Here is a 22,373-nt window from a genome sequence, read left to right on the forward strand (position 1 = left end):
GATCATCTTTTCTGGAGATGGGATCTTTGGGGTTGTTGTGCTGCCCCATGACATTTGACCAGAAGTACTTTTGGCCAACGGTGTGGCTTCCCAGATCATCTTTTCTGGTGATGGGATCTTTGGGATTGTTGTGCTGCCCCATGACATTTGACCAGAAGTACTTTTGACCAAAGGTGTGGCTTCCCAGATCATCTTTTCTGGTGATGGGATCTTTGGGATTGTTGTGCTGCCCCATGACATTTGACCAGAAGTACTTTTGGCCAAAGGTGTGGCTTCCCAGATCATCTTTTCTGGTGATGGGATCTTTGGGGTTGTTGGGCTGCCATTTGAAATGCTACCAATGGGCTTATTTACCAACAGAGGTGCATCTTCACAGATCCTTCTCATATTCTTCCCTGATGAGGAGGTCTTTGGGTTTCTTTTCCTAGCCTTTGAATATCGCCTTTTTGGCGTTGGTTTATCTTCCCATAACCTCCTCTTCTTTCTCTCTGGGGAAGTGAAATCTCCAAATCCTCTAGTGCCCTCTGACATTTCCCAATAACGCCTTTTCACTCCACAAGTTCTCCGCTTCTTCCTTACAGGGGAAGCGCATTCTCTGCATCTGTTTCCAGCAGAGACCCTCTTTCTTTTCCTCTGAGGCTGGATTAGAGTGATGCTTGAAGTATTCTCAACCAGTTTCAATGGTTTTTGTGGACTTTTAGCCCCAGGAAAATATCTGGTTTTTGAGGATGGCTGCTGTGTGGATCTCAGACTTTGTGGAGATGGGATCTTTGGGGTTGTTGTGCTGCCCCATGACATTTGACCAGAAGTACTTTTGGCCAAAGGTGTGGCTTCCCAGATCATCTTTTCTGGTGATGGGATCTTTGGGGTTGTTGTGCTGCCCCATGACATTTTACCAGAAGTACTTTTGGCCAAAGGTGTGGCTTCCCAGATCATCTTTTCTGGTGATGGGATGTTTGGGATTGTTGTGCTGCCCCATGACATTTGACCAGAAGTACTTTTGGCCAAAGGTGTGGCTTCCCAGATCATCTTTTCTGGTGATGGGATCTTTGGGGTTGTTGTGCTGCCCCATGACATTTGACCAGAATTAATTTCCCCAGGAAAATATCTGGTTTTTGAGGATGGCTGCTGTGTGGATCTCAGACTTTGTGGAGGACAGAAGTCCATCTGATGGCTCGTTGTAACGAAAAGATGCTGCAACACCTGGCTGGGTGTTATTCTCTGAATAGGATCCAGTTGCAGCATCTGCTTGACCAGCTCCACAAAGTTCTCCAGATCAGCCTTATCTCTCATGGCATGTGCTTTTGAGGCATGACTGTCTTGCTTCGGCTGGACTTTCTTCAGATCATCCAGGGAGCTGAACATGCCGTCAATCACTGACATGCCTCCATACTCATGTGGTGTCATGAGTGTCCACTTATTTGGACAAGTGTTCAGGTAAAACTTTCTTGTTTTGAGTCCAGCGTTGAGGAGGTGCCCTGGCATCTCACCCTGAGTCTGTGTTATCTTGCAGATCATGTCATATTCACAGCTCCCGGGGTACAGCGGAGAGCCCAGGAAGAGCTCAACAGCAATGCAGCCCAGGGACCACATGTCTATGGGCTCGTCACAGAGGAGTCCCAGCATGGCCTCTGGAGCCAAGTACCACGTGTGCTGCATTGATGGGACCTGCTCTGCTTTTGTGGCATCGCAGGCGGAGCCGAAGTCGATAAGTTTGACCTTTAATGGCTGCCGTAAGTGATCCACTAGCATAATATTCTCTGGTCTGACATCTGTGTGAGTGATCCCTAAGTCTTTCAGGACTTTCAGAGCTGTTGCCACCTGATGTACAATAGGCCGGATGTCTTTCAGGGGTAGAGACAAGGTCTTTCTCGTATCCACAAACTCCTTCAGATTCATATCCAGCAGCTCGAATTCTTGACAGAGATGGTCTTTGTAGAGGAATGAGGTGTCCCACCTTACAAAGTTCCCCATGTCAGAGTCAAAGCTCCTGAGCTTTTGCAGGATGCCATGCTCTTTTTCTGTCTGTGTCTTTGTTATCCTCACAGCCACCGTTTCATTGGTGGCGGACTTGACACACTTGGTGACTTTTGCAAAGGCTCCTTGTCCAATTAAGTCCAGAACAAGGTAGTCTGAAAACTTGGAGGACAGCTTTGCTCCTCTGATGACCTGGAGGTCGCTGTCAAAAGAGGCAGCCATGTTGTAACAGGTAACCTGTTGCCTGTAGATCAGGTCAGTAATGTTTTTTTTCAAAAAAATTGAAATAAGACAGTGACAAATGAAAACAGCCAGTCTTGACAAGAAAGTGAGTTCAACTGACTGACTGATATATGAAGATTGGCCTAGTAGAATTCTTAGGTGTTCTAGTGTCCTAGAATGTCTCTGTTTGACATTCCATGGAACTCTGGGTGGAATGAGTGGAATGCAGTATTACAATAATAAGAAATGTCATAAAAACAAGTATATTATTTTTTAATTGTTTATAAAAAACTAATAAATATATATATATATATATATATATATGGTGTATTTATATAACTTAATGGGCTTTTGCAGTTTTTCTTGTTTGTCAAGATCACAAAAAATTAAGCGAGGTAATCCTGTTAAACTGTTGGCCTAATCCTGCCAAACTCTAATAGAGTTTGTCAACTGTGTATGGGATTATGTGCGTGTTTCTTCAGGACACTATTGTATAGACCTCCTTGTGATTTCATTTCTCTGGACTTTGCCTCAGTGAGAGGAAGCACATCTCACTGCAGATGGATATTTGCACCAGCCAGAAGTTTATACGTTTATCTTTAAAGTCTATACAAGAGTTTTTTCACCTTACTGCTTAAAAATGATGTCCAGGGCGCCAAGGTGAGTCAGCATTCTTCCTGTTTATATATGAATGTTAAGGCATCATTGCTAAAAATGTTCATTTTGACACTGAAGGCCATCAATTATAATAAAAAAACATACTTGAATTGTCCCAATATGGCAGCTGAAATAATAATGAGCAACATCATGAGAGAAGAAAGAGTGGGCATGTTCATTCTGGTCTATATGTGATCATTTTATTTAGCTTATTCTCTATTTCTTCATACAAAATGCATGTTAAAATGTTGTTTAACTTTTGCCATGTTCATGTTTCCTGTTACCATTCTGCCAAATTAAGGTGAAAAGAGTTGATTTATTGCCACAGTAAAATGACCACCATTACTAATTGACATTTCATTTTTTAATAGTGCAGTATGTATTGCATTCGGTAAACAAAACACGCACAGAAACGATCATATACTTCACTTTATCTTAATTATTGGCTCATAATTTATACCTCTCTGTATTTGTCGAAACTGCACTTAAATACTTGTGACAGATTCTACCTTTTAACAATCTTCAGTGACAGATGTTTGCCAACGGAAACCTATTTTCATTAACTTGGGCCACACAAAACGATCATAACCTCCAATGCTTTCTTTTAATGTATACCTCTTTACTGTCAAATTAAATATATGAATAACATTGTGACGCCCACTTAATAATTGTTTAATGGAAGTGCAGGGTGACAGGACAATTTATGCTTTACTGTCTTAATCTTATCTTTAACAGGTGGCATGACTCCCTGGTTAACTCTAAGCCCAAATAACCTGCACCGAAGCCAGGGGGGAAGGTAAGTATCCCACTCCCTTAAAACACTGAGAGTTGTAGGATGACCTTTACCAAGAGTTTTATTGTCTTGCACATTTCAGACTCATCACCTTTTCTGATGGATATGAAGCGTCATGACGATTAGGCAACATGTGACCTTTCAAATATTTCTTACTTTACCGTTTCATTCTTTTTTATTCTTCCAGTTAAAAAGGGACGAGTTGGATCATGGTTAAATGATCCTATCTTTCCCAGTTCCTAACTTGCAACAAAGCAGCGCTTGTTTCATTTTGTGAAATAAAAAAGCCTGCTTAATTTGACACATATGCTTAACCTATGTTATCCTGGTTTTTGCATCAGTGAAGACATACAAATATGCACACAGGTGAGTGAGATGAGATATTTGCCTATCATCTTACTGTACAACTCCCCACTACTCCAGCACTAAAGCTAATGCCAACTGTATGCAATATGTTTTAAAATGTTTGGACTACATCACCATATCTGTGTTGTTCACTAAACACAGAAGACACCATTTTCCTCAGAGTAGGTGCATGTTTTTGCTACACGTGCGTTTCATTTCATTAATGCAGCCATTAATGTCCGAAGGTCAAGTCAGTGCTTTTACGACCTGCACAAGTCGCTAAGTCAGGACTCTTGGAGCCTCCTCTAATTGATTTCGCTGTCTAGTGATCCGGCCGCAGATTGATTGCCTCTGCAGTTGGTGAGGCTGCATCGCTAGAGACCGGAATAAACCGCCTGTCTCCAATAGCTTTCCAACGCTCGAGTGTGATTAAGTTCAAGTGTGTGTTTGTCCATGATCACAGTGTCGGTCAGATGGTACTTAAGCAAATTAAGAGCTCTTTTGAGGATTAAAAGGTTGTCTCACATGGTGATTGGATTGTTTGTGTCAAAGAGGCCAAGTTTGGAATCGGGATTAACAGGAGGTGCAGTGATATTTAAATATGAGCATCCTCAAAAAACATACAGAACTTTACACCTACAATCCTGTCTTATTTATGATGTATCTACTCAGACCATGAACAACTTAAGTCACAGGTTGCACTGTTGGGGGTGCCTGGGACTTCAGTTTTTCATTGCCATATCTACACTGTAGCTAATGTGCATATGACAATAAAACCTTTAAACTTGAAACACTGTTCAGCCTATTTTCTCTCTCCCAAAGGAACCTGCTGCTGTTCCTGCGTCCAGTGGAGGTAAACACGCTGCCAGCAAAACCAGCGTTACTTATGGAAGGAGCAACAGCCTGGGCACCAGAGGTAGTGAGACGACGGCCAGTGATAATAAGGCTGGTGCTAATAAAGCTGGTGTTGGTTTGAAGAGAGGCAGCGTGGTCCACCAGGGGCCCCGAGCGGCGTATCGCCCCGGCAGACAGGCTCTGCGCCTCTGCAGCAGCCGGAGCTTCTCGTCCCTCCAGAGCTCCTCTCTCTCTGCCGCTCCCTTCATGAGAAGCAGCCGCTCTCTCAACAGGCTCGACCAAACACCCGCGGGAGACGGTATGTTTGACAGCATATGCATCCAAATGAAGTTATTTCAAAGTCCATCTATGTTTGTATACAAATCTAAATGTGGTTGCTCTTTTTTTTATCACTCTTTTCATGTTTTTTTCTTAAGCACCACAGCAAAGTAGTTGATTAATTGTTTTTCTTAGAAATAAGAATGGATAAATATAACTAAAGGAGCTTCTGACAAAGTATGACTTACAGCTTTTGTCTCTGAAATAGATTCAGAGCATGCAGTTAAACAAGGACCAACTGCAGCACAGAAACCGCTGTCTTATTCTGAGGAGCAGCTCAGGTTTGTTGTTTTAAAGAACTCAGATAACGCGAGGTTTTCTTTTTTGTTGTTGCGTTATGAAATGCTGCTGTTGTGCTATATTTTGAATTATGTAAAATTGCTGGGCTTGTCGATCCTTTCTGTTTATGTGTCCATCCTTAAAGGGATGAGGAGGATCAGTTCGATGGGGATGAGGAGGAGCAAATGAAAACAAGCAGCTCCTCTGAGCTTCAGGAGTCTCCCTCCTCTGCATGTCATCATACCTGCAACAAAGTAAAGAAACAGGTAATGTGTCATTATGAATACCTTAAAGTAACTGTTCTTACGAAACCTCATACAAGACTGCCAATATTTCTGCTTTCTTACTTGTTGTATTGTATTGTTTTCTTATTGAATGTACCAGTAGGGAACGAACCCTCTACACATGTACTACAGTCTATCTATGCTATCTAAGTCTTCTTAACATCAAAATTATGAAAACTCACGTTGGATGCTTGAGTAAAGGGAGCTGAGTAGCAGGAGTAAATATTGAGGGTAAATCAATGTTTACTCCTTAGTGTTTAGATAAACTGTGATAAATTAATAAAACATAACACAAACATTCAACTGGAAAAGCTAACATATCCACTACCTCAACGTTAAGGTGTGTAATAAATGATATTTCTCTTTCCACAGACGATAGATGGGGTGCACACACTTTGTGCCATGACCTCTATGCGGCACAACTGGATCCAAGCAATGCTGAAAAATGTGAGGCACAGTCCTACCTCTGACGTCACAAGGTCAATAAAGTTGTTAAAGTGTCTCCACCTTTACTCATTTCAAGATATTTTATAGACGTTGGTGCATATGACATACATAGTCAAAACATATTTCATTGTTATTCCTCACAGCTCCTTTTCAGAGCAGAAAACTCCCCTAAAAGCACAGCTTCCAGACTCAGCCGAGGGCCCGGAGAGAGCTGAACACCACGAGCCCAGCAGCAGTGACTGTGCAGAGGAAACGCACGAGCAGCAGAAACACCAGGAGCCCAGCCTGCAGCCGGAGGCAGAGCGGCGTTCTGCTGATGGAAGCTCTGCATCGCCTGCCATCTCCTCCTCTCATCTGGCCTCCCCCATCTCACCCTCCGCCTCCTCCGCTCCGTCTCCCATCAGTCCTCCTGGGCAGGTGGTGGAAGGTAAAGGGTGCTTCCCCTCTACGTTTATATTCATATTTTTTCTAGTCAAGTTCATACAAAAAGCTTGTCGTGCTGTTGCTGTTAAGTCAATGACAGCAATTTGGACAATATTGGCTACTATTTCATCATCGTTATAACACATAATCATGTACATTTAGACGTTATAGGTGTTTCCAGTCTTCATTATTATAATACAAATATATATTTTCTAGTAAAGTAGATACAATTAAACTTTTATTGTAAATAATTAATACATTTTTCTCTACTTGAGTGTTGGATTATAATCTATTGGAGTCAATGATGGCAATTTGCCCGATACTCTATCTGCTACAATTTGTAATAATAAATATATATATCTTAAAGTATATAATAATAACACATATTCATATAAATGTTCCTTTATTGGCCGATGATTCAATTTACCCCAATATATTATACAAAACTACTTCATATTGTTTAATTTTATATCAAAAGTACTACATTTTCTGAACCTCAGGTGTGACCGGTGCGTCTTCGTGTGTTGAGGGAAGAGCCGGCTCTACTTCCACAACAATGCAGTCAAATACTGAGAGCACAAAGGAGAAGGAGAAGCAGCAAACTGGGCCACTTGTCATAGAGGTGATATTCTAAATAAAAACCTATGATAAAAACTACAATAGTTACCCTTTATATATGAATAATGAGTATGTGTGTAAAAAAAACAATAGCTTGAAGCATGTTCGCCTGAATAAATAAAAGCATGCTGGTTAGTGTGACAGCTTTCTTAATATGTTCTCTACAGCTGGAGCAAACACAGAGGGAACTCTCTCGACTGCGGCAGTTAAACAGGAATCTGCGGGATGAGGTGCAACAAGAGAGAGCGAGGCATGCAAGTGAAATGGTATAACATTCATACGTTATCACTTTAAGTAACACTAGTACGTTTGTAGGGCATGCACTAATGTAATTTGCCATATTGCGAAAACACACAAACTGTATAAAAGGAAAACTAGGATGTTAGATATTTGAAAGTTAAAACCTAAAAGTTAAGTTGCTTGTCCTGTATTAAAACATAAGCATGAAAGCACAGTTTGCGCTAATACTGCTCACTGTTTTCCGTAGAACGACCTCCTCTCAAACTCCAACTCGTCTCCAGAACAAGCTTTGGTTTTACAGCGTCTTCATAAGATGAACCACGACCTGCGCCTTGAGCTGGAGGATCAGAAGAGCAGCTTTGAAGAAACAAGAGAAGTAGAACTGCGGCGAAGGGTGGACCTCTTAGCTCAACAAGCTCAGTTACTGGTCACGGGCGATGCCACTGCCCTCGCTCAGGCCCGCCTGGAGCTGGACCGGCAGCAGTTCATGGAGCAGTGGCAGGAGTGGGAGCGCTGCAGGGCCTCGCTGAAGTCCCAGCTGAGTGCCAGTGAGGAGCAGAGGAAGGAGGCCGTGTCGCGCTCCACACAGCTGCAGCAGGAGTTGCAGAGTTACCACAGTCTGGAGCAGGAGGCTCAGCGCCTACACACACACATCTCCAAGAGGTGACCACTCAACTTCAGGCCAATGAGGAGGGGCAGGCTCAGAAAGAGGCTCGCCTGCAGGAGCACCTCATGCTCCTTCAAGCCAGTCAGGACCGAGAGCGCAGGAGCTTAGCCTCAAGCCTGGCACAGGCAGAGCAACTCACACAGGAACTCCAGAGGAGACTGGACATGTCTGAGCTGGAGGTGGACAGCCTGAATAAGACTCAGACGTGGACCAGGGACATTGAGGAGGCTCAACAGCAGCTTCAGGAGGAGCTGGCGTGCACGGTATCTGTGGTGCAGAAACTCCAAGACGAGAGGGAGCATCTGGACCGGCGCTGCCAGGAGCTGCAGAGCCAGCTGGGTGAGGCGGATGGAGAGGTGAGCCGGCTGCAGAGCCGCTTGAAGACAGACGAGACGCACTACTACAATCTGGAGCACTCGTTCGAGAGAATTAGCGAGGAACTGCAGCTGGCTTTAGGGAAGGAGCGGCAAAGGGAGTGTGAACTACAGGAGATACGAGAAGGCTACGAGAGACTCCTGGACAGGAAGGAGCAAGAGCTGACTGAAGTGTTGCTGAAGATGGAAGTCTTAGGGAACAGCCTGGAGGAGACAGAAGTGAGGCTGAATGAGAAGTTGAAGGTATGTACCTGTGGCTCTCCTCAGAGGAACGATACATCCTCAGAGCAGCAGAATGAGAGATCAGATCTTCTCCCTGTAAATGACCGCAGGCCCAACGTTGATCATGCAGGAGATGACCCGGAAAGGTTTATGTCTGTGATCCAGGTCCTGGAAACCAAGCTTTATTTGACAGAGGAGAAGCTAAGGGAGATCATGCAGAGACTGGAGGAGCACCAGAGTCACATCGGCTGCCAGGACCCCCACCTCTGCTCTCAGCTGACTCAGAGCCGAGCCACCGCTCAGCACCTCGGTCTGCAGCTGCACAGCCAGGCCAAGCAGAGCCGGCGCTTCGCCCAGGAGACGGAGGGGCGCTGCAGGGTGCTGGGCGGCAGGTTTCAGATCGCACTGAACATCATACAGGCCTGCAGAGGGAGGCTCCAAGCCGCTCCGGTTAACATCACAGACTTCGACAAGCAACTCGCCGCAGCTGCTTCTTGCATTCAGCAAGGAGAGAAGGATGCTGATAAACTGCAGCAGGAATCACTTAACGCCTGCAAAGGAGGGGATAAGATCCTCAGTGATGAGACTTTAGCTGGAGCTGAGAACAACAGTGCTACGTCTACCTCAGAGGAGGACATAGAAACTGTTGGAAAGTGTCTAATGAGGGAAGTACTTTTAGTAGATGAAATGTTGTCCGTCCTGCAGAGTCAACCTGGCGTTATGTCTCTAACACCAAGAGAGGAGGAGGGTGATTTGGCACACAGGTACAAAATAATGATATCTCAAAGAATAGCCTTAAAAAGGACGTATTCTGGGAGAGCAGAATGTGACAACAAGGACCCTATAAAAAGGGCAATAGGTAGAGTCTGTGCTGAAGCAGAGATCATTTATGCTGCCCTGAAATTTCAACTGCAACACGAGAGCGTTACTCGAGGAAAATAATCCAAAAGTTGAGCATCAAAAGAAGAGTCTGGCAAACGTGAATCCCCCAGAGTTGGCTCCTTATGAGCAGCAGGTTCAGGGACAGCGAAAAGGTTCAGAAGGAGCCACAAAGCCACCTGAAAGAGATCAATCTGGAAGGAAGGAAGAGAAAGAACCAGAGTGGTTAGAGAGACTTATATCTCGGCTGCAAAGGAGAGCTAAATTCTTACGCAAACTCTGCCAGGAAGTTTCTGACGGCGGTGGAGTAGAGCGAGGTGTGGATGATAACTGGGAAAATGCTTCTGCAGCTGACCACAGGTGGATGCAGGAGCAGGCGAAGTTGATTTATCTGTCAGACAGACTGCACTCGGATTTAGAGCGGCAGCGGAGCGAGGTGTTACAGGACAAACGGCAAGCTCTGTGCCAAGAGCAGGACAGCACATTAAAGGATGAGCAGGAGGCTTTTCCTCACACCTTATGTCAGCTTCAGGAGGACAACAGCGCATTAAGAGAAACACTGGAGCGTGCTGAGCAAAAGATCATATTTATTGAGACTGGGAACCGGAGGCTGCTGGAAGACATCGAGAAAATCGAGGAATATCACGAGGAAAGGATGGCAAATCTGGAAAGTGGGTTTCAAGAGAAGATCGGGGAGCTGCAACACATCCATGAAGAGGAGATGCAGAACTTGCATGGCTACTACATCAAGTCCTCCAAAGAGAAACAGAGCAAACTCTGCACAGAGTCAGAAGAGGCTTACCTGAAAGAAACACACGAGGTAACACACACTATTACCGTACTTCAGGAAACAAACACAAGTTGCTGAGATGCTGAGGTTTAGTGTATCAAATCCAAAAACACACTAACACACACAACCTCTCTACACTATTATAATCTCACAAATGTTCGACTAAATAATCAATACAGAACTTCTAAATACTAAACAATGCATCAATACAGTACGTCTTTGTTGCTGCACATACACAAATAACATTTATTGGGTCTATTAGTTCTTTATTGTATATTTATTGAAATCAAAATGAACAAATCACAGCTGAAAAAATAGTTTAGTAAGAGTATGAAACACACACACACACACACACACACACGCACACACTCTGTATAGCAAGTTATGTTTTAACACACACACACACACGCGACTACTGCACACACATTACCTAAGTACTACATGATCAGTACTGAACCTTTTCTCAATGTAAATACAGGCAACCTGTGATCAGGGCTTCGCTGCTATGGAGGAGATGCACCGGCAGCTGATCTCAGACCTGCAGAAGCAGCATCAGACGGAGATGGCAGCGCTGCTGAAGCAGAAAGACAAGCTGCTGCAGGAAGAGACCGCCGCCACCATGGCAGGTGAGGGTCTTCAGCAGGAAGTCAAACAACAGGAAAAGCATTGGGGCCTGTTGAGTCAATGCTAAATCTTTAAGGTTCTTTATTTTTTAATATCGGAAGCATTTGCAGAAGTTGTAACAGTGTTTAGTTGATCATTGGGAAGTAACTAAGTACATTTACTCAAGTGCTGTACAATTTTGAGATACTTGTACTTTACTTGAGTATTTCCATTTCATACTTCTACTCCACTACAATTCAGATGTAAATGGTGTACTTTTACTCCACTACATTTATTTTGTACCTTTAGTTACTCTGCATATTTGGATGAATTATGTGAAATGTAAAGAACTCTTCAATAAAACTTGGAGCTCCTGCCCCCCCCCCCCCTCCCTATGAGCCCAGTGGCCATCTGCGAGACAGCGAGACGCAGAAAAACCCAGCCCGAACACACACACACACACACCCGCAGCCTGGCTGAGAGTTTGTGTGTGTGCTCACACACCGACTCACAGCCTCGCCGCGTCCCGCCGTCTCCACTACATTTATTTTGTACCTTTAGTTACTCTGCATATTTGGATTAATTATGTGAAATGTAAAGAACTCTTCAATACAACTTAAGTTACACCTGGAGTAACATTCACAAGCTGCAGTATACAACGTCATTCAAACTAGCTGCACCTTTACCAGCTTTGATAACACTTTAATGCATCAGCAATTATAATAATATAACATATTATATATAGTATTCTGAAACGGACACATTTGCATAATAAGTACTTTTGATGCTTATACTTGTGTACTTTTACTTGAGTAACATTTAGAATACAGGACTTTTTAATTGTAACAGAGTATTCCTACTCTCTGGTACTTCTACTTTTGCTCATGAAGTACAAGATGTGAGTGCTTCTCCCACCTCTGGTTGATGCACATTTCCCCTCTTTCTACAGCTATTGTAGCGATGAGAAGAGCCCATAAAGTGGAGCTGGAGAAAAGCCGGCAGTCTCAGCACATCAAGGAGAGCGCTGACATCACTCAACTGCAAAATGAATATGAGTAAGTGACTGCTTTTCCTTTTACTGCGTTTTTGTTATTTCTCTTACAATTAAGCTCCTAAGAAACAGTAGCATACATGTCACTACTGGTTCATGGTGTATTTAGTGATGTATTGTAACAAGCCTGTGTCCGTGGTGCTGATACCTGCATAGTGACAAACACAAGAGCTATTTCAGAATGTAACACAAGGCCATTTCAACCAAATCTACCTGCTACTTCTTTAAAAGATGATGTTCTGAATGTATAGTCACTTTACTGTTCAACATCATGCCTCTGGTTTTCCTCTGCAGAAAGGAGTTTCAGTTGATGCATAAGGAGCTCGAGGTGTTGTCGGGGCAGCACACTCAGAAATGTCTGGAACACTCCCAGCTGAGCCAGGAGCTGCAGGAGGAGAGGCAGTCCTCCATTCAGTACCAGAAACAAAACAAGGAGCTCAAAAAGAAACAGGTATCAACATGTTCTTAGCCCCAAGGGAAGCTCCTTATTCTTTGTTTTTATTACATTAAGATCCTCATTTAAACAGTGAGAGAATGTGTTATATTCACCGTCTGTCTCCTGACATTTCTTACAGAGGGAGACAGATGAAATGTCTCAGCTACATTTCTCACTGAATGGGAAACAGTCCCAGGTCGGCCCTCAAGTCAACGACTTCTATGAAATGGAGGTGAGTGTCTGGAAAACAGAGAGTACAGCCTTTATTTCACCCAATTCATAATCATAAAAAAGAAGTAGTAAGCAGTGATTCTGTTTTTGTGTTTATAGGTCCCATGTCATGGCCATTTCTACTGATCATAATTCCATTGTTGAGGTCTACTAGAATAGATTTATATTGTGCAATTTTCCAAACTCACATGGTTTCTCATACAGCATCTCTGTATAGTATGTGTATTCACTCTCTGTCCTAAACGGCTTGTTGGAGCTCCTGCCCCCCCCCCCCTGTGAGCGCAATGGCCGTCTGCGAGACAGCGAGACACAGCGAAACCCAGCCCGAACACACACACACCCGCAGCCTGGCTGAGAGTTTGTGCTGCAGCTGAGAAAAGATTGAGTGTGTGTGTGTGTGTGTGTGAGGAAGTCGTAACGTAACGTAACGGCTCCACGGATTGGTCCATTTGGACCAATGGGTCCATTTGGGTATGGGCACGTCGCTGTACCCAGGAAGAAAAAGAGAAATCTCCAACGAGGCGTTTTGGGGCAGCATAGACTGTGTTAGAGTTGTACTCGCTACAGGGTGTACTTTGAGGGTTTGTGACTCTGCAGACGGTTTACATGCAGAAAAAGCTACATAACACACAAGGGGACGGGTAATAACCGGAAAAGCATGACATGGGACCTTTAATGATTAACATTACTTTTATTTGTGTGTAATGGTACAAGAGCTTTGTGTATAGCCTCACTGATCCATAACTTGAGTAGCTGTTTTGTTTTATTGTTATCTGTCATTTATCCAACCTGTACAAAATGTAAACGTCTGTTAATTTCCCATACCATTACACTGTACACAACATATCAATTATAACATGTTCTGTATGTTTCAGGTGATCCTGAGGGCGAGGGAGGCAGAAATGCAGTTTCTCAGACAGGAAGCTCGTTCTCTTAAGGAAGAGTTGAAGCTCGCTCGAATGGTAACAATATCTCTTTCAACTTTATATTTTGTAATCTTGCTAGATCATAAAACCATTTTGCATATTAAAACAGCATGATGAATTCAACTTCCCAAAGGGAGCTGCATACAATTCCATAGGCTAACACTCAAACACATTGTACGTGGTAAATTAATGGGCGGGACTAACCTAAGCGGTTGACCAATCACAACAGAGCCGGCCAGCTAACCAATCAGAGCAGACTGGGAGGTGCTGCAGCACAGGCAGTATGAGACAAATAAAGACCTTTTTGAACATTAAAGCATGGAGACATGTCACAGCAGAGGCACAAAATACAAATATGAACATGAAAAAATAAGCATAATAGGACCCCTTTAACATGAAAATAGCAACTGTTCACTGTGTGTTTGTTTGTGTTTGTAACAGGACAAAATATACGCCCAGAACAAGCTCAAGGCCCTCCATACGACCAGCCTGGATGAACCACACCAAGATGTCACTTGGTCGAACCGAGACGCTTCAGGACAGAGCCTCAGTGAGACTCACTTTATTTTGTGTACATTGTTAAATTGAATGATAACTTATGAGATGTCTACTTAGACATTAAACAATAAAAAGTGTTATCCCAGAGCTCATCACTAGTGTAATCTGGGTTCAACGACATTCAATTTAATCCAAGATATAGATCAGTGTTTCTCAAACTTTTACATACCAAGGACCACTTAACCAATAAAAAAACACTCGCAGACCACCTAACTCCACAATTATCCAAAATCACATCGTTTTTCTAGAACAGATTACAAATCGCCTGAAAATGGTACAAACAAGTGGCAACATGTGTGATGAAGGTGTTGCGCTGGGCTATATCATGCAATCGAAAGTGAAACTTAAAGCTCCCATGTCATGCTTTTCCGGTTATTACCCGTCCCCTTGTGTGTTATGAAGGTTTTTATGCATGTAAACGGTGTGCAGAGTCAAAACCCTCAAAGTACACCCTGTAGCGAGTAAAACTCTAACACAGAAAATACCTCCCCAAAACGCCTCATTGGAGATACGTCACTGCCCATTTGATTCTTCCGGGTACCGCCTGATGTCATGCGGTACCCGGAACGAAATGGACCAATCCCGAAGAGCTATGGCCACACCAGCAGCGGCGTGTTCCTCCTCCAGAGGTTCGAAGAACCGGCATTTCACAGACGAAAGCTTCCAAAACATTGCCCAGTTTGAGGCTGGATATGCACAGCTTGTTTGGACCGTTTGGAGCAGGGGAAGATCCGGGTACACAACCTGTAAGTTTGCATTGTTATTTGTGTATTTATCAAACAAGACCGTTTAAATGTGTAAACTGTGTTGGACTGCTAAGCCATTGACACAGTGCTAACTGTGCTAACTAAGTTGCTAGAGTTTCCATATATCAACTCTAATATCAGCAGATGGCCTTGCATACATGTATCTCATAGCAGGAGAATGTCTGCATTCACACACAAAATACCTATTGACAGTATACTCCGGGTGATTTGCCGGTCAGTCGCGAAACGTAATTACATTATAACTGGCGTAGCGATCTAACACACGGAGCTAGAGCTAGTTTTGGTCGGAAAAACATTTTTGTGATGCTACGTTAGGGATGCATACCGGTTCCCGGTATTACCGAAATACCGGTTACTGGTGGCTACGGTATACCGTACCGAAATCAGATCCGGTTTTCGATACTTTTTTTTTTTATTTTTTTTTTTTTTTTTTTATTTATTTATTTATTTATTTTTTATAAAAGTGAGGCATAATATCCTTAAACTTGTGCCCAAACCGTCGGAATTACGATGTCAATTTCGCAGTGAAACTCCACAACCAAGTCACTTTTGAAAATCTAAAGTGTGGCTGCATATATGACTGCCAGTCTGAATGGTGGGGTCTGTAACCACTGCCAGTCTGAATGGTGGGGTCTGTAACCACTGCCAGTCTGAATGGTGGGGTCTGTAACCACTGCAAGAAGTTTATTTCTGGGAAAGGTGGCAACACATCCAATCTCCAACCAATGCTGTCTCGTATGGCAACCAAGTACCTTTGTGTTCAGGGAAGCAGCGTGCCAAGCGAGAGAGTGTTCAGTTTAGCAGGTGATATCCTACGCTGTGAAAGGGCCCGTTTGGATCCAGAGAGCAGATATGCTCATCTTCTTGAAGATGAATGCACAAAACTGAACTCTGATGGGATTTGTTTTCTTTCATCAGGCAAATGTTGATTTTAAGGATGCTATTTGTTTTATGTGCAATGCCGAGATCTCATGATCCTTTATGTGTTCTCTGGTCAGTCGAATCTCAGGTTGAATATTAATTACACTGGTGCTATTTTATTTTTCCATTGACACGATGTGCTATTCCCGCCTGATGGTTGTTATAAATGATATTGCAGAATCAGTTTTCTTCATAGATAACGTGTTTTTCATTGTTTGTTCAGTACTAAAAGGTCCAAGTCCCACAATTGAATTTAATATTCATTTGACATGTTAACTATATAATAAAGCACTTCATGGGAGTAATTGCGGGATGATAAAAGGTTTCCCTTATGCAACATGAAAGTATCACGATATGTATCGGTTGAGTATCGGTATCGTTCAGTGGTATCGGTATCGGTATCGGTATCGTAAAAAAGTCAACGATATGCATCCCTATGCTACGTTGCTAGCGTTTAAATATATCAACTACAATGTCAGCAGATGGCCTTACATGTTTGTCATGGCAGGAGAATGTCTGCAGTCACACACACGGAATACTCATACAGTATACTGTACTGTGATTTACCGTACATTGTGACCGTACATATACTGCATGTAGCTAACGAGGCTAGCTGTATGCTAGCGCAAAACAATGTATTCATGCAAGTTACATTGTATGGTAGCAGAATACCCGTATACGATTGCAATTATAAACACGTTATTGCTAGCCTAATATGAACCACTAGCTTTTGTTCATAGTAGTTTTATTACACTGCATTATAGTTGCCTTTCCTCCAAGCTAACGTTCATATCGTGTTAGCTACCAAGGTAAACAAAGCTAGGTTAGCATATTAGCAGGCAAGCTGTTCATTACACAACTACTACTAACGAATCTAAAACAACTAAGTTTCTCTAATATTTTGTGATTTGCATTTGATTTCGTCCAGCCAGATCCTGGCGGACAATCCATGACGGGGAAGGGACTTCGACTACTACTGAGGCCTCGTGCTAAAAGGCACCGCACCGACTGTGCGCAGGCAAGATGCGAGGAGGAGGAATGAATGATATACCGTGTGTATATATGTATATTTATGTTCATTTTGTACATTTCTAAAAATAAAGTTTAATGGAAATACTTAGTAGGCCTATCCTTTCTTCCCTGAATTCATATATAGCAAACCATGATTTGATTTCTCATCAAACAGTAGTAGTTTATAACGGGTAAAAATAACTTACTCTTTGTTATGAGAGTGGCTCGTAGGCCACAAAGACAAGGAGACATACACGAGTTTACAAAACCACGGCACATTTATTGTGGTAAATGCAGAGATAGGTGGTTGAGAGGATCGCAGAGTTAGTCTTCCTGCAGCCGCTTTGGAGAGAGACTGGGGCCGAGGTGTCCGTGATCGTGCTGATTAGCCTCTTCAGCTCCACCCCATCGTAAGACAAAGGCCCTGGGGCCGTCACACTCTTCTATAACAACAGTTAAAAATATATATGTATATAAAATATACCGCTGTACCGACGCCATGATAAGACTGATACGCTGAGAGCAGCCGGGAAAAGCACTGACATGGGCGCAGCCTCTCTGGTGGTTGACTAATCAGAACGAGTGGCCGAGCTGACCAATCGGAGCACACTAGGCTCACAGGGAGGGGGGGGGCAAGAGCTCCAACGAGTCGTTTAGTGGAGAAAGTGAATACTGCTGAATACACATGCTTGACAGAGATGCTGTATGCGAAACCAATGTGAGTTTGGAAAATTGCACAGTATAAATCTATTTTAGTATACCTCAACAATGTAATTATGATCAGTGGAAATGGCCATGACATGGGCCCTTTAAGATCGCTCCATTGCGGAGGCTCGGGCCTCGGATCCTTGTCACCTTTTTCATACCTGATGAGTTTGCATCCCTGAAATGTTCATCATAGCCCTCCCCGCTGACACATCATATACTATATGCATCACATTAATGCACACAATGTCATACTCCTTTCTGCACATATTCTGATTTCACATTTCTTAGTTTATATGCAAAAATTCATTCATAGCATTCTATTTCCATGTAAATTACTGCTTTTATTTAATTGTTATCTTATTGCAACTTAACTGTATTTTATTACGGTGTAAAACATTTTGTGTTTTATATTAGATTTCTTGTTTTTTATATATGCACCATGACATCAAGTCAAATTCCTAGTATGTGCGAACCTACCTGGCAATTAACCTGTTTCTGATTTTGATTCTGATAAAGTGTGACATGTAAAACCTTTTATGCAATTGACAGTGATAAAGGGATTTGGTTTTCATTAATGGAGGAATAATTTTCGTAAATTAAAGAAATTAACTGTATTCTTTCATTTCATTTTATTAGAGGAAGTGTGCAAAAAGAAGTGGAAGACACTGAGGTACAGGAAGGAGAAACGGAATGAGAAGGAGACAAAAAGAAGCGGTGCAGGGTCTTCAGGGGGATATAAGCCCTGGGCTAACAGCCAGCAAGCAGAGGCAGGGGAGACAGGACAGGAGGAGGCGAGTGTTGCGTTCCGGAGGAAAAGGGCAAGGGAGATGTCCTCCTTTGAGCAAAGTTTGCTGTCTGCCGTCGGTCCTATTCTGGCCATGCCACCACCACCACCACCACCCCCACCAGTGGTGGTGGAGGAGGAGGAGGACCTGTTGTTCTTCAGGAGTCTCTTGCCCACCATGAGACTGATGTCGAGAGCGAAGAGGCTGCGAGTCAGATTTGCCATCCACAAGGTGGTTTTAGAGGCAGACCAGGAGGACAATTAATTACTGATACTGATACTGATCCACATTACATCTTTTTACACTCATCACACACTTCACTCACAACATTACATAAATAAAAGTTATTTAAAGTATGTTATGGCTATACTGTGTCTTGACTTGTTCATGTGGTTTGTCAGTTGCAACATACCAGAAGCTTCATGTATGTCGATATATAATGTGCGGTCTTCTGTAATTGTTCAGGTGAAAACCTGTTGTAATTATGAGTGGTTTATCACTAAAAACAGGACTGAAGGAAAAAGGTTGTTAGTCATATCATAATATCAATTCAAGAAACATGTTTATTAGGAATGTTTGATTTTAAAATGGCTCATTTGGAATAATTGTTTTTTAAAGAAAATATGGGTAGCTCTTAAAAGAGCTTTTGGTTTGGAGACAATGGTGACCCTACACCACATTCGCCTGCCATGGCAACCCTGTCTCCTACAAATTACGTTCCCACAGAACTAAACTGCATTCTCAATTACGTTTAGCAAGAAATGTATTTTCTCCCACGTTACGTTTGTTATGAACGTATCTCAAATACGTTTATTTTCTACATATCTTCTAGAAACATATTTTCTCCCACGTTACGTTTGTTATGAACGTATCTCAAATACGTTTATTTTCTACATATCTTCTAGAAACATATTTTCTCCCACGTTACGTTTGTTATGAACGTATCTTAAATACGTTTATTTTCTACATATCTTTGCCATTTATTGTCTTGCTGATAATAATGATAATAGTCATTTATAAATATAATTTTAGAGCACACATTTGAAATCGACGATTGGGCTCGATATATGGTTAAATTAAAATCAGTAGGCGAGGCTGTAATTTCGCCAGCTGTTACTCTTATGAGCAAGGCAGAAAATAATAGTTTTAACATGCCAAAAAGCTGCTGTGTCGTTTATTGCACCTCAAACATTAAAACAAATCCAGAGTTACGTGTTTCTGTAAGAAAGGACAGCAGAAGAGCTCTGTGGCTTCAGGCTTGATCGCCGTTCAAATGACAGCGTTGGTTTCCCCAAAAGTGGGTGGGGCTGTAAAGTGACGTGGATTTTACTCTCATCTATTATTCAAAACCATTCTATTTATTCTAACGTAAATTACATGCCAGTGTTTTATCTTTTTATTTAGCGATTTGTTTTTGCACTGGGAATGTTTTCATGTGGAACCGGAAGTACGTCACTTCACTTTGTCTTCTTCGTCCCTTTTACGTTCCAGACAATGCATGGCTCAGCGTAACAGACTGAACAGCGACCCCAGGTGTGTCTACATTGGAATTACATCTTCATTACTGAAGGAAAAATACTTTACCTAATGTTTGTTAACTGGGTTTTTAATGCAGTTGGCTTTTCTTAATGGTTACAATATTGCTATGAGTTACAGTATATCTGAAGCAAATTATGTTTCTGAAGATGTGTAGTCAATTCCACCCTTCAATGTAGCATAAATGTGAACTCATTACAGGAACAATACCGGAAACAGACGTAGGAAAGATCCTCAGCTCGCTGATTGGATGTTTTAGTCGCAATGCACGTTGGGAGATGGTGTTTATGCGATGTGAAATCCGAAAACATTTTAAAATAAAATACTTTATTCCGAGTGTTCTTGCTTTTCTCTTTGGAAGTCATCACATAACGGCATTGTAATACACGGTTCGGCTGCATTAAATATTACACATCTGCCGTAGTTCTGTATTTATAGAGCCCTGATGAGAAGACTTCTGGACAAACAGGAAGAAGTGCCGCCGAAACTGAATACGTGACGTGGATCATAAATATATAAAAAATTACACAATATCTTACATTTATTTTCACAAAATACGTCTCCTTGCAGTATCAATAGTAATTCGGCTGACTTTTATATTTGATCCAATTGGTAGATAGGATATATTTACACCATAACGGTGCACAGCTTATAGAAAAAGACTTGTAGTTTTTAAAGATATTACTGATTTTCTTTGAATATAAGAATGTAAATACTGAGTTGAGAGAATAGTCAGGGGATTTGGGTGATGGGAGACACATCTATGGAATCACAATTTCAATAGCTTACCATTAAATGACGGATATACCTTTCTGTCTGTGATGTTTTACAAATCAGATATTGTGTAGAAGTAAAACATGAGAAATAGTATAGCAATATCCTGTAAAATTAGGACACGTTCGATTCCTGTTTTGAATAGTGTGCCGTCGATGGGTTTCATTCCATTTCAAACTGCTGTTTGACGCTCGGTGTAAACTTCGCGCACTGCCACTCCAACATCCAATCACAGCGCTTGAAAACTAATCACAGGGTTTGTCAAGCAAAGCACATGGTGTAGTCCCAAACGATAGCTGAGGATTCTGGGTAGTGTAGTGTCTTCTGCCATCCTAAACTCCGAAAAAATATTTGTTTCTCCGAATCGAAGGGGAAAAATACAAAAGTATTGTACACAATTTAAACCAATCAATGTTGTGTAATTAACAAGGATAATCTGGTGTTTTTGAGTTGATGAGTAGTGCAGATATCACTGTAAAATCAATCGACAGTAAAGAGAATACTTACTTCCGGGTGTAAAATCCTCCGTTATCCAATGGGAATGGACGCTCACATTGCCTTTGAGACTGTTGAAATTACACCCTCGCCTACTGATTTTAATTTAACCATATATCGAGCCCGATCGTCGATTGCAAATGTGTGCTCTAAAATGATATTTATAAATGACTATTATAAAGACAATATAAGACAATAAATGGCAAAGATATGTAGAAAATAACCAAATTAATAATAATTTGAGATACGTTCATAACAAACGTAATGTGGGAGAAAATATGTTTCTAGAAGATATGTAGAAAATAAACGTATTTGAGATACGTTCATAACAAACGTAACGTGGGAGAAAATATGTTTCTAGAAGATATGTAGAAAATAAACGTATTTGAGATACGTTCATAACAAACGTAATGTGGGAGAAAATATGTTTCTAGAAGATATGTAGAAAATAAACGTATTTGAGATACGTTCATAACAAACGTAACGTGGGAGAAAATACGTTTCCAGCTAAACGTAATTGAGAATGCAGTTTAGTTCTGTGGCAACGTAATTTTTAGGAGACAGGGTTGGCCATGGCACTGCACCCTCCTCATTGAAATAGGAGCTGAAGGTCTCCCGCAGTTGGATGGATCTGCGTGTGGCATTGTTGGAGCCCATCCTCGGTGCATCACACAGGGTTGGAGTAGCTTCATCCGTGGACTCTGCAAGAGGTGTGCGTGATGTCCTTCCTATCGTCTTCCTGCGGAGGAAGTTGTGCAACACACAGGTGGCCTTCACACACAACTCTGTTACCTCCGGGCTGGTGGTGATGACACGCCTGAACATTCTCCACTGGGATGAGAGGATGCCAAACGCACATTCAACCACCAACCTGGCCCGGCTGAGGCGGTAGTTGAACATCCTCCTTTCACGGGTGAGGTGACGTCCAGGGAATGGACGCAGCAGGTTGTCCAGCAGCGGAAAAGCCTCATCTCCTACAAACACATGGGGAAGAAGGCCCAGCTGCTCTGCTCCTGGGATGACGGTGTCAGGTGGTAGCTGCAGACTGCCATCTCTGAGGCTCTCTCCAAATGCCGAATTCCGCAGGCTCCCACTGTCGCTGCTCCTTCCAAAGCCTCCGACATCCACTACCCTGAAGAGGTACTGGGCATCCACGACAGCCAGCAGTACCAAGGAGTGGG

At 42.5% G+C, this 22,373-nt stretch overlaps 2 protein-coding genes across 2 annotated transcripts; both read left to right on the top strand.

Moving 5' to 3' along the window:
- The first annotated feature begins 3,596 nt into the window (after positions 1-3,596).
- On the top strand, positions 3,597-8,125 carry LOC117493187. The gene is made up of 10 exons (XM_034143623.1): positions 3,597-3,652; positions 3,991-4,015; positions 4,817-5,147; positions 5,376-5,448; positions 5,592-5,712; positions 6,103-6,209; positions 6,321-6,604; positions 7,101-7,222; positions 7,386-7,484; positions 7,706-8,125. The coding sequence occupies exons 1-10, from the start codon at positions 3,597-3,599 to the stop codon at positions 8,123-8,125; spliced, it is 1,638 nt and encodes a 545-aa protein (XP_033999514.1).
- A 51-nt stretch (positions 8,126-8,176) lies between these two features.
- On the top strand, positions 8,177-18,971 carry LOC117493188 (protein outspread-like). Its single transcript, XM_034143624.1, has 9 exons — positions 8,177-9,485; positions 9,643-10,420; positions 10,869-11,016; positions 11,943-12,048; positions 12,339-12,495; positions 12,620-12,712; positions 13,587-13,673; positions 14,079-14,187; positions 18,239-18,971. The coding sequence occupies exons 1-9, from the start codon at positions 8,191-8,193 to the stop codon at positions 18,649-18,651; spliced, it is 3,186 nt and encodes a 1,061-aa protein (XP_033999515.1). The 5' UTR covers positions 8,177-8,190; the 3' UTR covers positions 18,652-18,971.
- Positions 18,972-22,373: the final 3,402 nt, after the last annotated feature.

Source organism: Trematomus bernacchii, unplaced genomic scaffold (genome assembly GCF_902827165.1).
Source record: "Trematomus bernacchii unplaced genomic scaffold, fTreBer1.1, whole genome shotgun sequence".
In the NCBI taxonomy this organism is placed as follows: Eukaryota; Metazoa; Chordata; class Actinopteri; order Perciformes; family Nototheniidae; genus Trematomus; species Trematomus bernacchii.

What these genes read in the sequence shown, in the direction of transcription:
- LOC117493188 (XM_034143624.1), top strand. Translation starts at nt 8,191, where the DNA reads ATGCTCCTTCAAGCCAGTCAGGACCGAGAGCGCAGGAGCTTAGCCTCA. An exon ending in AGTTGAAGCTCGCTCGAATG is followed by an intron (nt 13,674 to 14,078) that starts GTAACAATATCT and finishes TGTTTGTAACAG; the next exon opens with GACAAAATATACGCCCAGAA. An exon ending in CGCTTCAGGACAGAGCCTCA is followed by an intron (nt 14,188 to 18,238) that starts GTGAGACTCACT and finishes TCATTTTATTAG; the next exon opens with AGGAAGTGTGCAAAAAGAAG.
- LOC117493187 (XM_034143623.1), top strand. Translation starts at nt 3,597, where the DNA reads ATGACTCCCTGGTTAACTCTAAGCCCAAATAACCTGCACCGAAGCCAG. An exon ending in CACCGAAGCCAGGGGGGAAG is followed by an intron (nt 3,653 to 3,990) that starts GTAAGTATCCCA and finishes TTTTTGCATCAG; the next exon opens with TGAAGACATACAAATATGCA. An exon ending in CCAAACACCCGCGGGAGACG is followed by an intron (nt 5,148 to 5,375) that starts GTATGTTTGACA and finishes TCTCTGAAATAG; the next exon opens with ATTCAGAGCATGCAGTTAAA.